We start from the raw sequence: 14,510 nt of genomic DNA, 5'->3' as shown, positions 1-14,510 counted from the left end.
ACAGTAATGTGGGCTGTAACTTAATTGCTAGTTACTAAAAACCAAGTAACTTTAGAAGGGAGATAAGCAAAGCTTTTAAGAGATAAGAGATGAGGTTTATTACTTCTATTTGCTGGACAAATGTGATTTGGAAGAAATGGGGCCTACAAACTGGAGGTTAATTAGCAACACTCTTCTAGAGTTGGTTTCTGTTTTTCCAGGATACCTGGACATGGGTTTAGAAGGGAAAGTCCTCAATAGCTTCCATCAAGATTTATTTTCACTTTTTTTTTTTAGGAAGTATCCGGAGAGTTCTAAAACATCAGTACCTTTTTGACTGCCTCATAAACCCTAAAAGTTGAACTGTTACTTCTGTCCATAGACTAGAGTCTAACTGAATTTCTATCTGAATTGAAGTCTAGTCTGAAGATTTTTGATCACTCTGATGTTCAGTATTTAAATCACTTTGACAGGAAGCTCTAGGAATTGAGAAGTCATCCCATTTTGTCCTTTTGAGTTCAGACACTTGGCCTACAGGAGTATCTCTACAGACTTTATTGTTGTCTTTGTCCTGTGAATGTGTTTGTTTGAGATTAAGGGGATATAGTTCAGGTTTATAAAATCATGAGGAGCATAGATAAGGTGAACAGCAAAGGTCTTTTCCCTAGGGTGGGGTTGTTCAAAACTAGTGGGCTAGTTTTTAAGGTGAGAGGAGAAAGATTTAAAAGTGACCTGAGGAGCAAATTTTTCACCCAGAGGTTGGTTAGCATGTGGAATGAACAACCAGAGAAAGTGGCAGATGAGGGTACAGTTACAACATTTAAAAGGCGTTTGGACAGGTAAATGAAAAGGAAGGGTTTTGAGGCATATGGGCCAAATGCAGGCAAGTGGGACCAGTTTAGTTTGGGCAACTTGGTCAGCATGGATGAGTTGGACTGAAGGGTGTGGTTCCATGCTATGTGACTCTGTTTTCTTTCCCCTTGTTTCAATGCCAAGTTCCAAATATAAGTCATAGCAATATCTACCTTATTTCATTTAATTTATTAGCTAATCTTGTCTCAATTCTATGCAGCTCACAATTTCCCCCCCCTCTCCTGAGAAACTAGAAACTGACAGTTCCTGTCTTGAAAGTCAGAGCATTTCCTGGTTGATGCTGAGACAACAAGGTGCAGGGCTGGATGAACACAGCAGGCCAAGCAGCATCATAGGAGCAGAAAGGCTGACGTTTCGGGCCTAAACCCTTCCTGTGGTTTGCATAGCTTTTTAGCTAGAGGGCAGGGATCGGTTGGTAGTTTGTAGAAGATGAAGTTGGTGAGAACTGTTGAGTGGAGATGTGTGCAGTAGTGAAGTTGGTAGCCCATGACCATTTGGTGAGGTTTGCGTGCAGTGGCAAAGTTAGAGAAAGTGAGGTAGCAGAGGGAGAATAATGATACTTGCCTTTTGGAGTATAGATGAATCATTGGCCTTTCTCCTTTTACGACTCTGCATTTGTCTGACTTTGGTGACAATACAGAACCAGGCTGCTGCGTGTGTCCATGCTCAGATGTGTTTGGTGCCATAGCCTCCTTAGGGAATCTGCATAATATAGGCAACGTAATGAACATATAGATAGGCGGAAAAGTGCTTATGGAAATTGACTAAAAGAGTTAGGAGGTTTTTCTAAATACTAAAATTTTAACAATTTAGTCACAATGTGATGGGATAAATTACTGTTGGATTAGATTGTTGAAAGGAAGTCAGTGGAATGGAATGAATTCTTATTATTCAGAGTATTGTGAATCTTGGAATTCTGTACCCAAGAATGCTGTAGAAGTTCAGTCGTGAATACGTTTAAGGTAGAGAATGGTGTTTAGAAGCAAGTCAAGGATGCAAAGAAGTGTGGAGAAAAAGTATTGGGATGGATAATCAGCCATGGTCACATTGAATGGCGGAGGGGGCTTGATGGACTGAATGTCATAGTTCTCCGTGGTATGCTGAGAATGAGCGATCTGCAGCCAATTTTGATACATGGTTTATGAAGATCCAAAATCTGCATCTGCCCATCCTTTTGGAATTTTGACCGGTTTTGTCCTGTCCGCAAAACATAGGGTGCAACCAATCCAACCAATTACTGCCCTGTCAGTCTACCTTTGATCATTTAGCCAAGTGGTAGATGGTATTGCTGACATCATTAATAAGCCACATTTATTCAGCAGCAACCTGGTCACCAGTCCTCTGTTTGGCCACTGGGGGGCCCTTAACTTGGAACCATGGCCCTTAACTTGCATGGGCAAAAACAAAACTAAGTTCCAGAAGTGAGATGTAAGTGACTACCTCAACATTGTTACGACCAAGTCTGGAGGGATGAATTAATTATTGTTTTCACTGCTGAGGTTGGAGTAGCAGTTTGGAAAGTTGCGTTTTTGCAATTCGACATGTACTAGAACTTGTTTAAAGCTATACAGGAACAAACCAGACAGATGTATTGAATTAGAAAGTGAAAGTGTTTGTTTTGATATACTTTTATTGAGTTCTTCTGAAGTCAGTTCTTAAACTCCAATCAGTCCTTATACCAGCTATTGCAGAAACTCGGCTGAAGTTCCTGTTTTTTTTTCCTTTTAAAACAATTTTCCGTAACTCTGTATTCCAACTTTAACAGATAGGTTTGAGCCTGAAAAGGCTGAGAACTGCTATCCCTTTCATGCAAAAGGATGTTTTGATGTTACTGCTTAAAGTCACCCACCCTCAAGGTCATAATCATAGCTTTTGACAACTAACAAGATGCCATTGAAATGGCCATGGGACCTCTGTACCCATTTTTTTGCATGATGGGTTTTGGTGTAGTTCCTTTCTTGTCTGACTACTCCTGTAGAAAGTTATCTAATTTCAGTTTTATTTTTCTTAATGTGAATCTCTCTCTCTCTCTTTGAGGTGTTGTTTAGGGTCCATTTTGTAATTTGCTTGTGTTTTGGCCAGCTTACTGGTCACTTGGCTTCTGCAGTCATTTTAAGACAGTGCTCTGGCTCATTCAGAGTTGTTTTCTTTCAAATGCAAGAGGTATTTAATCAGCAGATGATATTAAATAATAATAGTCCATATATTACAACCCACACCAGCATCAAGAAGGCAACATTAGACTGAGTGTGGAATCCGGGAGCCTGGCAAGTCTGGAGTCTGTAGGAATCTGGGGGTACAAGTCTTCACTGGTTGGAGACATTCCCAGCATAAAGGTTATGGTTGTTGGAGGCCTATCAGTCCCAGAATATTACTGCAGGAGTTCCTCAGCATAGTGCTCTAAGCCCTATCATCTTAGCTGCTTCATCAATAATCATTTCTTCAATACAATGGGTTTTGGTTTGGGATATTTGCTGCTGATTGCATGGGATCCTCAGTTGGAAGCCATCTTTGTCTGCAATCGGAAAGACTTGAACAACATTTGGCTTGGGCTTTTAATTTGCAAGTAACATTTGCAACACATGCCAGGCAATGACATCTCTAACAAGTGAGAATCTAATCATCTCCCCTTGACATTCAGCATACAGTTGAATCCCCCACCACCAAGGTCTTCGGGTTGACCATTGACTAGAAGCTTAATTTATGAAAAGTCATAAAATCTATAGCTATTGAGCTGGACAGAGGATACACCTCTTGTGGCTAGCTCCTGACTACGTATAGCCTGCCTATTACTACGTATATTTATAGGGAGACAGTGGTGTAGTAGTAATGTTACCTGAATTAGCAATCCAGAAACCCATACTAATGCTCTGGAAACATGTGTTCAAATCCCATGACAGCAGCTGGTGATTCAGTAAAACCTGAAGCTAGTCTCAATCATGATGATCATGAGATTTCATTGAGTTTTTGGGAAATCTGCCATTTTCACATGGTCTAGCTTACATGTGACACTGGACCGATAGCAATGTGATTGACTCTTCATTGCCCTCTGAAATAGCATAGTAAGAGTGACTGACCAAGACTGCAGCAACTCTTGAGACTTGTTTAATAACCCACTCCAAACCTGTGAACTGTATGGCTAGAAATTTCAGGGAAACAGATGCGAAGGAAAACCACCTCTTAAATCTCCATCCAAACTTCACACTATCCTGATCAGAACGCTGTTGGCATTCCTTATCTATTGCTTGGTCAATTTCCTGGATCTCCCTTTCAAACAGCACTCTGGACATACCTTCACAACATGGACTCTTGAAGTTTAAGAACGCGACATGCTATCACTTTCTCACTGGCAATTAGGGAGGGGCAATAAATGCTGACCTGGTCATTGACACTAAAATCTCAGGAGTGAATTTACAGAAAATCAAGAAGAATTAGAGTGAAAATTAGGAATTCATGTTTCCTCATCATTCTTAAAATGAAAAGCCAGCAAATATTGATATAACTGAACATGGAGGCAAATCCTAACCAGAAACTATATATGCATTAATAATTTCGTCGTTTAAGCTTCTATATTTTGCCTGCAGATAAAGGAATAATTAAAGACAGCTGTTGTCTGCACATGCATTTTTCATATGACACTTCAGATTTGAGTTTCCCTTTAGCTGATGCATCAAATTCAATGACCTATCTGTAATTACTATGCATTAGATGCATTTGATAGCCTTGACTGCATGAAGGCAGATAAAGACCCAATGAATCCCCCGATGTGTTGTAAAAATTTATTGACACAGTTGATTAATGAAGAAGATATTCCAATCAAGATGTTTATGGACAGTTATTCTCCTGTGGGTTTTCTTTCTAGATTCATCCATTGCTGCTGCAAGAACGGCGAGCAGAGTCATGTAGGGCAAGGCTACTACGTCGAACTGTTAGTGTTCCTTCTGAAAATCAGTTTCCAGAATGTCAACCAGTTGGATCAGAGGAGCATGGTGAGTTGTTGAAATTGTCAATTGTATCTTGCTGAGGATACCTATTCAGTGAAATAATTGTTCTTCCAGTTCCAATTTTAATAAAGTCTGTTTGAGGTAGCCAGTTTTGATTAAGTCCTTGTGGAAAAGTTATCAAATTTCAATTTCTCTTTTATTGGCATTATTTGATTTAATAATAGATATAATTGATATTCGTAAAACATTTATTGTTCATACTTGAATTTATTTGAAACCAAGAGGTCAAAACAATTTGCATTATGGACTTGTATTTGGGCACAGGCTGTATGTGTGGAGAGGCTATAGAATACAACTGTTTTAGCCCAAGCAAGATTTCCTTGTCAACGTTCAAAATAAAAATATCACCTCCACGGTATGCAACAGAAACAAATGGTCCGTTTTAAGTAGCAGTTTAAGCAGCTTTTGATGCAGTGAAATGATATTGATTTCTTCCTATGATGCAATATTTGCCCACATTGTGAACGTGTTTTTCTAAATGCAGGTAACAGTGGAAATTGACATCCAGTTATGCTTGTTTTGAAATGACAGCCAGTTTAAATTTCCCTTTCCAATGATTTAGTCTTGAAGAAGCTGACAATGGTGTTTGAAGGGAGCCATAGTTTTGAGTGCTTTCTGTGACCTTTTCATGTATTGTGAGCACCAAAAAGTCTCTTTCAATTTAAACAGATAATTCTAAGCCACTGTGGCTTAATTTATTTGTACAGATCATTGATTATTGTCTTGAACATCATTTTGTTTGTGTATACTTCTATTTCTTGTGACTGTTTGGTGACAGTTCTTCAGATTAAATGTTTTCATCTTGTGCCAACTGTAAAAGTTCACAAAATGCTTGGTTCATGCTGTTTAACATTTGATATTTAAGACATATGTATGGCATTTCTTTGCCTTTTTTAGTAATGTTAACCAATTCATTTAAAATGAACTGATTATTACCTACATTAGAATAACAGACAAAATTGTCAAATGAACAGCATGACAATGCTAATAATCTTTAATTCTAATAAGTGCTACAGGTCTTCAAAAATATAAAAGTAGATAAATCTCCAGGACCTAATCAAGTGTATCCCAGGACATTATAGAAGTTAGGGAGAAAATTGTTTGGTGCCAAGCATAAATATTTGAATAATCTATAAAGAGCGTATGAAGTACTGGAGCCTGGAGGGTGGCTAATTTTGTGCTAGTGTTTATGAAAGTCTATAGGGAGAAGCCTGGAAACTGTACATCTGCAAGTGTGAAATTGATCGTGGATATGTTGTTGTTGGTGATTCATGTACATACATTTTGAGAAGTAAGGATTGATTAGGGATAGTGAGCATAGCTTTGTGCATGGGAAATCGTGTGTCTCAAACTCGACTGAGTTTTTTAATGAAGCGGTAGATGCTGATTACTTGGCCTTTGACAATGTTTCGCATGGCAGACTAACTAGTAACGTTAGACCACATGGGATTCAGGGTGAGCTTGCCAGTTGGATACAATATTACTTTTGTGGTAGGAGACAGAGGGTGGTGGTAGTGGAGTTTTTTTTTGGACTGAAGGCCTGTGACCAGCGATATTCCACAGGGATTAGTACTGGATCCATTTTTGTTTGTCATTTATAGAAATGACTTGGCTGAGAATGTAGGAGGCATGATTAATAAGTTTGCAGATGACACCAAAATTGGTGGTATTGTGCACAGTGAAGAGGGTTATTTAAGGTTTCAAAGAGATCTTGATCAATTGGGTCAGTGTGCTGAGGAGTGGCAGTTGGAGTTTAATTCGGATAAACGTGAGGTATAGCATTTTAGTAATACAAACAAGAACAGGACTTCTGTAATTTTAATGGTAGGGTCCTGGGTAGTGTTGTAGATTAGAGAGACCTAGGGATACATAGTCCTTTGAAATTTGTGTCATAGGTAGACAGGGTGGTGAAGAAGGTGTTCAATATTCAAACCTGCCTTCAATATTCAAACCTTTCAATATTCGAGTTGGGACGCATGTTGAGGTTGAACAGGACTATGGTGAGACTTCTTCTGGTTTACTATGTGCAGTTCTGGTTGCCCTGTTATAGGAAGGATGTTATTAAGCTAGAGAAGGTTCAGAAAAGATTTACTAGGACGTTGCCAGGAATGGAGGGTTTGAGATATAAAAGTAGATTGGAAAGGGTGGAACTTTTTTCACTGGAGCGAAGGAGATTGACGGGGGACCTTACAGGGGTTTATAAAGTCATGAGGAGCATTGATAAGGTGAGTAGCAAAGGTCTTTTCCCTAGAGTGGGGAGCTTCAAAAGTAGGGGGCATATTTTTAAGGTGAGAGGAGAAAGGTTTTAAAAGGACATGAGGGGCAACTTCTTTTACATAGTGGTTCGTATGTCCAATGAACTGCCAGAGAAAGTGGTGGAGGCAGGTATAGTTACCAAGTTTAAAGAGGCAATTGGATAAATGCATGAATATGGGCAGTGTGGTGGGTCCTGTCTGAGGCCCTTGCGGTGTCATTAGGGCGCTGTTTCAGCAATGGAGGTGCTGTGGATCTAGTCTTGCTCCATGTAGCTTCAGAGGCATTGTTCCGTTGCCACTTCAGAAACCCAGGAGTTGTGGAGGGAACAAAAAATGAACTTTGGCTTAACTTTATCTCAAATATTTCTAAGTTCTGTATTTAAAATGGTGCTAGATTATGGCGACTTATACACTTTTCACTGTGTTTTCATAACTACAAGTGACAATAATTGAATATACTATACTGTGTCGAGGAGGCACATGTTTCAGATCTTTCGCCTCAAGACGGTAGCAGTTATATCATAATGAAGCAATTAGGTTGTGATGAAGTTTCTTGGACATCCTAATCTTTGTAGCACAATACTCAAAGCCTCATGATGTATTGAGCCACATGCTTCAATCAAGTTGACTTACTGCAATGAAGAATTCTGCGTTCTCAAAATTTTTTCCTGGATTTGGGTGGCAACAGTGAGTATATTTCCCTGGGAAATCTAAAGACACACCATCTGAGAGGATTTCAGGTAGGCAATTCAGGGAATGCGTGGCAGGATTTTCTGTGTGTAAGCTGGAGCGCCTGAGTTTCCACAGCATGATTTATCTCCCATTCTGAAGAACAAGTTGTCATGAAGTTGGGGTCATGGTTTGTCCATTTGAACCTGTTATGTACGTGGCCCTGGTGGTTTCAAAATATTTTTGCATGTTATGATGGTCAGCATATTGTTTGATCTCTCTCTTGCTGGCTTTCTCTTCCCACAATATGTACCTTATCTTTCAGATTTGTCTTTGAGTGTCAGCTTTGAGCTGCTGGAAGGCTGCTGCCTCAACTTGTTACCTTGAATTGTTCTGCCAAGCAATGGGCGCTGTTTGTTTCTGTTTTACATTTAATTTTCATCCTCTTGGACTTTGATAATTATGCTGAGATGGTGCTATGTGGAGATTGAAACAAAAACAATCAGTTGAGTTGGGGTAGAATGGCTCCACTCTCTTCCCACTTATTTGACCGCAGTGGTTTAATTTTAAAAGAATACATTTGCCAATTAACTGAATGTGTAATTGATGATGGGCCAGTGTCAATTGATGGGCTCATCTGCCAATCTTACCGGTTTTTCGTTCTGGGCTTATAGATGGCATGCACTGCTATGACTGTGTTGATAGTGGAGAGAATGATTGTTGAAGTTGGTGGATGACAGTTGTGTGGGTTACTTTGTCCTGGATTGCGTTGAGCTTCTTCTGTATTGTCGGAGCTTCACTCATCCAAACAAGTGAAGAGTACTCCACCATATTTCTGACTTGTGCCTTGTAGATATTGGACAGGCTTTTGTGGAGTCAGTAGATGAGTTACTCACCTCCGTATTCCTAACCACAGATCTGTTGTAGACAGTCTGTCTTTGTATTGTTATGGTCCCAGTTATTCTAATACTGGACAAATCAGATCTCGGACTGAAATCTGGCCTGATAGATCATGTTTTGTTTTAATTGCAAATTAGGTCATCTTACTGACCAAAACACACACAATGTTGCAGTTTGTTTTAACATTAAAACAGAAATTTATTAACCAAAAACTAGTATAATCCAAATTATTTATTTATAACAATAATACAAAGATTTTTAAACACATGATAAAAGTATAATCCCGTTCATCCCAAAACATTCCTTTACAAATTTTAAACAAAAGCAATATCCTTTGTACAGTACCCAAAAGCTCAGCATGTCCACAAGAACTCTTACCAATTTTTATAGATGCACCATAGGAAGGATTCTGTCTGGATGCATCACAGTATGGTTTGGCAACTGCTGTCCCAAGACGGCAAGAAACTAGAGTTGTGAACACAGCCCAGTCCCATCACGCAAACCAGCCTTCAATCCATTGACTTCAGCTATACTTCCCCCTACCTCGGGAAAGCAACCAACACAATCAAAGACCTCTCCCACCCCGGTTGTACTCTGTTCCACCATCTGTCAGAAGATACAAAAGATGTACGCATAGGAATAGATTCTTTCCTGCTGTTATTAGACTTCTGAATGGACTTCTCAAATTGCAAATTTAATGTTGATCTCACTGTCTGTCACCTTCTCTGCAGCCGTAACATCATATTCTTCACCATGTTCTATAACCTTAATGCACTTTTAATGGTACAACCTGTCTTTATTGCATGCAAAACAGAATTTTTCACCGTACTTACCTACATGGACAATTAATCAAATCAAATCGAAAGCACCCAATGTTAGGTGTTCACACCAGGAATTTTTTTCTCTAACACCTCTAAGCTTAAGATAATTGTGACTTCAACTTGTCAATTGAAAACGTTGATAGCTTCTTCCTGGAGCTATCGTACACCTGAGCTTAAATGTACTCGGCTTCAAGTAACACTTTCAGTGTTATAACCCAAAACTTCTAGTTTGGGAATGCCACTGACTCCTTACTCCAGGGTAATATAATTTTGCTATATTCTCCCCTTCTCAATAACACTACTCCGTATAACCATCTCCATCCAAAGGCTTTGTAGAACTGCTCAAAATAAGACTGAAAACAAAGTCTCTTTCTCTAAATATATGGGTGTTTCCCCTAAGCTTAAAGGTTTGGAAATTTCTAACAGCCCTTAAAATACATTGGTTTATCTTACTATGTATAATGACATGATAATAGACAGTTGAACCAAATCGGGTTTTCTACATCTGGATTTGCAACACAGTAAAATTAAAACCTTCAATGACCCTCCAAATTGAGCCCTTGACTTCTTAACCAGACTTTTTGGATAACTAGTGCCATTCTCGATTCCGGGTCTGTAGCTTTAAACAAAAGATTGAGCAATTTATTAACAATGTAATAATTTTATTAGAGCAAATTAAATAAGAAGTAATTTAGTTGGTCTGTGTGTTAAATCCCAACCCCTTGTTTTCAGCCCAGTTCAGATAAGAGATAGACAAACAAACAAACAATTAAGGGATAAATAAAAGAAAATAGCAAAACTGGCCAGACTACTTAAGTGTTCCACAATGTTGTTCCATAAGCAAAGATTATCATTTCTTGGTTGAAATCTTCAGAAAATCAATCAGGGTTGTGTTTACAGTTCACTCTGGGGAAAAAGGCAATAGAGCTTAGTTTGCTATTCTTTGGACTTCCAAGATAAGGGATGTCAAATAGGGAGCTCTCAAACCTTCATGCTGGAGCATCATCAACCACTATTCTTTTTTCACTGAAAACACAGTCCGAAACGCAATTCCAACTCCTACACTCCCTGTCAGACTGATTGTCTCCTCCATGAGGTCCCAGTCTCCATTCAACATCTGCTATCTGCTTGAGTGTAAGGTTTTTCTGGACTTGCTGGTAGCAGTTCACAGGTACTGATCTTGTTAATAGCGAATTCTGCTATCTGTTTAAACATAGGCTCTTCCCTGGCGATGAAGCATTTGTAGAGCCTTTTAGTCAGGTACCAAACTTCAATGAACCTCCATGCCTGGCCTCATGAATTAGAAAAAACTTATTTGGTCTGTTTTCCTTTTAATGCAAGCTATTACCGACAGTCCAAAAGTCATCTTTTGCTCACAGTTCCTAGTTCACAACTCCAAATCAATATTGATTCAAAGAATTAAAACAAAAATAATGAAAAATCAGTGAGGGTTCTACTAAGTAATAAAACAACTTAAGGAAAACAAAAAAACTATTGATGTTGCCACAGTAGTGTTCTCAAACTGTTTTTTTTAAAAAAATCACTTTGGCTGCAGAACTACTTGCAAGTTAATTACTAGTTTCAGATGCACAGAAAACCAATAAGTCATAAGCCCAAAATCCAAACCCCAACTTAAAATAAATGATATTAAGTATATGTGTGTGTGTGTGTGTGTGTGTGTGTGTGTGTGTGTGTGTATATATATAATATATATATTATATGTACATATATATTTATATCTTGTTGGAGATGGTCATTGTCTGACACTTGTGTGGTGCAATTCAAGGTCAATGGTTTGTATGATTTTTTTCCACCCTGTTTTTGCCATTGCTTTCAGCCCACTCTAGCATGGCAATGAGGACTCAATCAAGCAGTTTTGGAACTACTTGTAGAGAACATGTTATTTATGGCTGTCCATGCGTGTCCATGTCCATCTAGCATTCAGTTCATAAACTGTACCTGGCAGAGATCTGGGAGCTGAATCCTCATCTGTACCTCTCCCCATTACTTTCCTGTTTCTATTGTGCTAATGCCAACTGACTTCAGTTGGCATGTTCAAGTGACTCACTGTTCCTCCTATACACTTTTAGACTGTGAATTTATATCATAGATCTATTTTATTAATTGAGTCTGATCCTGCTCCATTTTCCTCCTGTTGAATGAATTGGCTAAGATGTTCATTATTGTGTTTGGGATATGTCAGAAGTATTTTTCCATTTTCTTGAGCTAGATTTGAATTAAATTTTCACTAGTGGAGCCTCCTCTGTAGGCTATTTTCTACAAATCCATATTAACATTTGAATCACTTAAAACATATTGTGCATAGCATAAAATCCTGCATCCATTCTTTAAAAAACTCCTTCTTTTCTACTCCATGTTATGTAAGTTTAAATTATGGAATATCACTTGGCCACAACATATTGCTACTTATAATGAGAATACTGTGTCCTTTTTTTACCATCTCACTAACCAGCAGAAATGGTGTTGTTCTAATTATTTTCTCAATGCTTTCTGTGTATCTGCACCACTCTCAGTCCCACTCACCAATTCCTGCTACTGGATTCCTTCTTTGCCTTCTCTGTGAACTTGAATTAAATAATTGAAAATTAGCTTAGAAATGGAGATGCAATTTGTCTTGTTTAATGTAACTCGATCGCAATAATCTAAAATGTTTATTTATGACTGGAACAATGTACCTTACATTAATACAGTTTAAGATCTACTCACTTCATGCAATTTACTTATAGCCTAAAATGGATGATTGAATTTTTAGGAATGCTGGGCAGGAACTTGTTAACCATCAGACCTTGAGGTAGTTATTTGTAAATATTCTGCTTGATTTTTGGACACAGAATATACTCAAAGCACATTGATTTAGCAGTGTCCTCGTCAGCACGCAATGTGTGTTGTAGTCCCACTGTTAAATTAGTAGGGCCCATAACTTAAGAGTCCTAGGAAAACAACTGAAACTAGTGCGAGGCTTATTTGCAAATTATGAGGCATGCTTATTGAAGGTCCTTTCTTCAGAAAAATTCAGCAGTCCCCATAACCTCTGCTGAGAGATGAAATTGTCAATGTTTTTTAAAATTTTCCATGAACTAGGCGGAACTTGAGGACATCCTGCAACTTCACAGACCTCAATTGGTATCACAATTACAGTCCCATTTCCCCCACCCTCTTCTCAGTGACTTGCTCCAACATCTGCTGAAGCCTACTTGAATGTAGCTGTTGATGTGATGGCAGCTTATCACTGGTGTATGCATCAACACTGATTTGACTTGTGATGCATAATGAGAGAGTTTGCCAGTCTAATTTATTTGATCCACATAGTCAAATTTCGAGCCTAGTCTATGCACCCAAATCTTGAATTATGCATTGAGCTCATATTCTGTTAACGAAGAGTCTCACAAAGCTGAAACTTCTTCAATTAACTTAAAAAGTGCTTTATTTAAATAGGCCCTGATTTTGCAGTTGGTGATGAAGCAATAATGCTCGCCTCTGACCTCAAAGAAAGCTTTTCAAAAGATTTTTGTCATGGGTTTCACATTTCTGGACAACCGTTCGAACTCAAGGGGATTTTAAGGAGTCCAACAGTGATGTCATCAAGTGAGGTAAGTAGCCATTCTGCGACATTGTCTTAAAGACAGCAAATCAGAATGTGACATGCACTGATAATCACTATCCTACTGTATCCTCATTGAAGGATATGTTCCTGGACAGTTAATCCAGTGCCTGGATGAATGATTTGGAGTCTTGCATTTGGTAATTAGAGGAATTATACGTAGTTAATTAAATAAAATGTGAAAGTAAATTATAAAGCCCATCTAGTCCACTGAATGTCCGTACTGAAAAAAAATTTCCTTCCTTGCCTGGTCTGGCCACGTATGACTGCAGAGTCAACAAGACGGTTCAAGTTTATTCTCCCCTGCAATGCCCTAACAAGCCACTTATTGTTTAGGGATGGGAAGTAAATATTGGCACGCTAGCAATCCATGTTGCTGTTATTGCAACAATTGTGCCATCAAAAATGTTGCTGACTGCATGATCTTTTCTTGGAATTGATTCATCAATCAATGATTTCAGCTAGTAATTTTGTGATATCTGTTTGAATGATTGAGCCAAAATTCATATTGGTATAACTTAAATTAGAAAGATTTACACATCAGTTTCAAGTATGCTGTCAGCTTTGCAACTGCCAGAACAAAGAGCTATTTTCTGTCTGTTCCCAGTTTTGAGAGAGCAGAAAATGTGTTTTTGCCATCTTGTTGCACCAGAACTTTAGATAATGTGAATATATAGTTTAGTTGGAACAAGATTTTAATAGCCGTGCTGCTTTCTTCTTCTGTGCAAGTGATAGTCTTTTCATCACTAAACCGTGCAATCAATGCTAAGACGTTCATAATTATGTAAATTTACTGAATTCAAATTTGACCTTTTTAAGTAAAATCAAAAAGTATGAGCATTTTTAAGACTCTCTCACTTGACCCTCCCATAAACTTGCTAATAACTGGTTCCAAACAGTGTAGGAACTTGGAATATGGTGAAAAGCCTCACAGTTGAATTGGCACTCTTTCTATTCCATTTCTATATCATTATTCTTCATGTCCACATTTTATTCCCCAGTACCAGCACATTGCCCAGCAGAATGCTGCTGCTGTCTTACCAACTTCCTGTAGGAAGCTGGAGCTGCATGGATGGCTTTTTGTAAGAGTCCAACCTTTTAAATTCATGTAAATTCAAATCACAGTTTCTGACATGCATAATTTAAATGAAAACATATCTCTGTTCATTAGAAAATTGTACAATAAAAATCTTTCCCATTATCTTTGTAAAAAGCACAAATCAGCTGGGTTCCTTATTCTAATTTTTTTATAGCTGGTCCTTAATGGCTGCTTCCAGTTTTTGTATTCCCATTGGTCCCGTTCATGATGAAAATGTGAAAAATTTATGTGGAAGTTGTGTTTCATAGGAGGCTGACATTGACATAAAAAACTAGCATTGCCTGAATA

The 14,510-nt window shown here is 38.3% G+C and overlaps 1 protein-coding gene across 4 annotated transcripts in view; it reads left to right on the top strand.

The window, feature by feature from the left end:
- The window catches only part of si:dkeyp-72a4.1 (uncharacterized protein LOC100148058 homolog), a 426,843-nt gene that overhangs the window by 82,462 nt on the left and 329,871 nt on the right, over positions 1 to 14,510 (top strand). For 3 of the 4 annotated variants that reach the window (XM_048613459.1, XM_048613462.1, XM_048613461.1), the window contains exon 3: positions 4,715 to 4,841. In XM_048613459.1, coding sequence (XP_048469416.1) covers positions 4,715 to 4,841 — 127 coding nt within the window. Of the gene's footprint in view, positions 1 to 4,714; positions 4,842 to 7,686; positions 7,783 to 14,510 lie in introns of those variants that run through there. The other variant, XM_048613460.1, reaches the window with a different exon arrangement.

This window comes from Rhincodon typus, chromosome 28 (genome assembly GCF_021869965.1).
Source record: "Rhincodon typus isolate 14 chromosome 28, sRhiTyp1.1, whole genome shotgun sequence".
Classification (NCBI taxonomy): Eukaryota; Metazoa; Chordata; class Chondrichthyes; order Orectolobiformes; family Rhincodontidae; genus Rhincodon; species Rhincodon typus.
The sequence above is the reverse complement of the archived record's forward strand: the minus strand, read 5'-3'. Positions and strand labels throughout refer to the sequence as shown.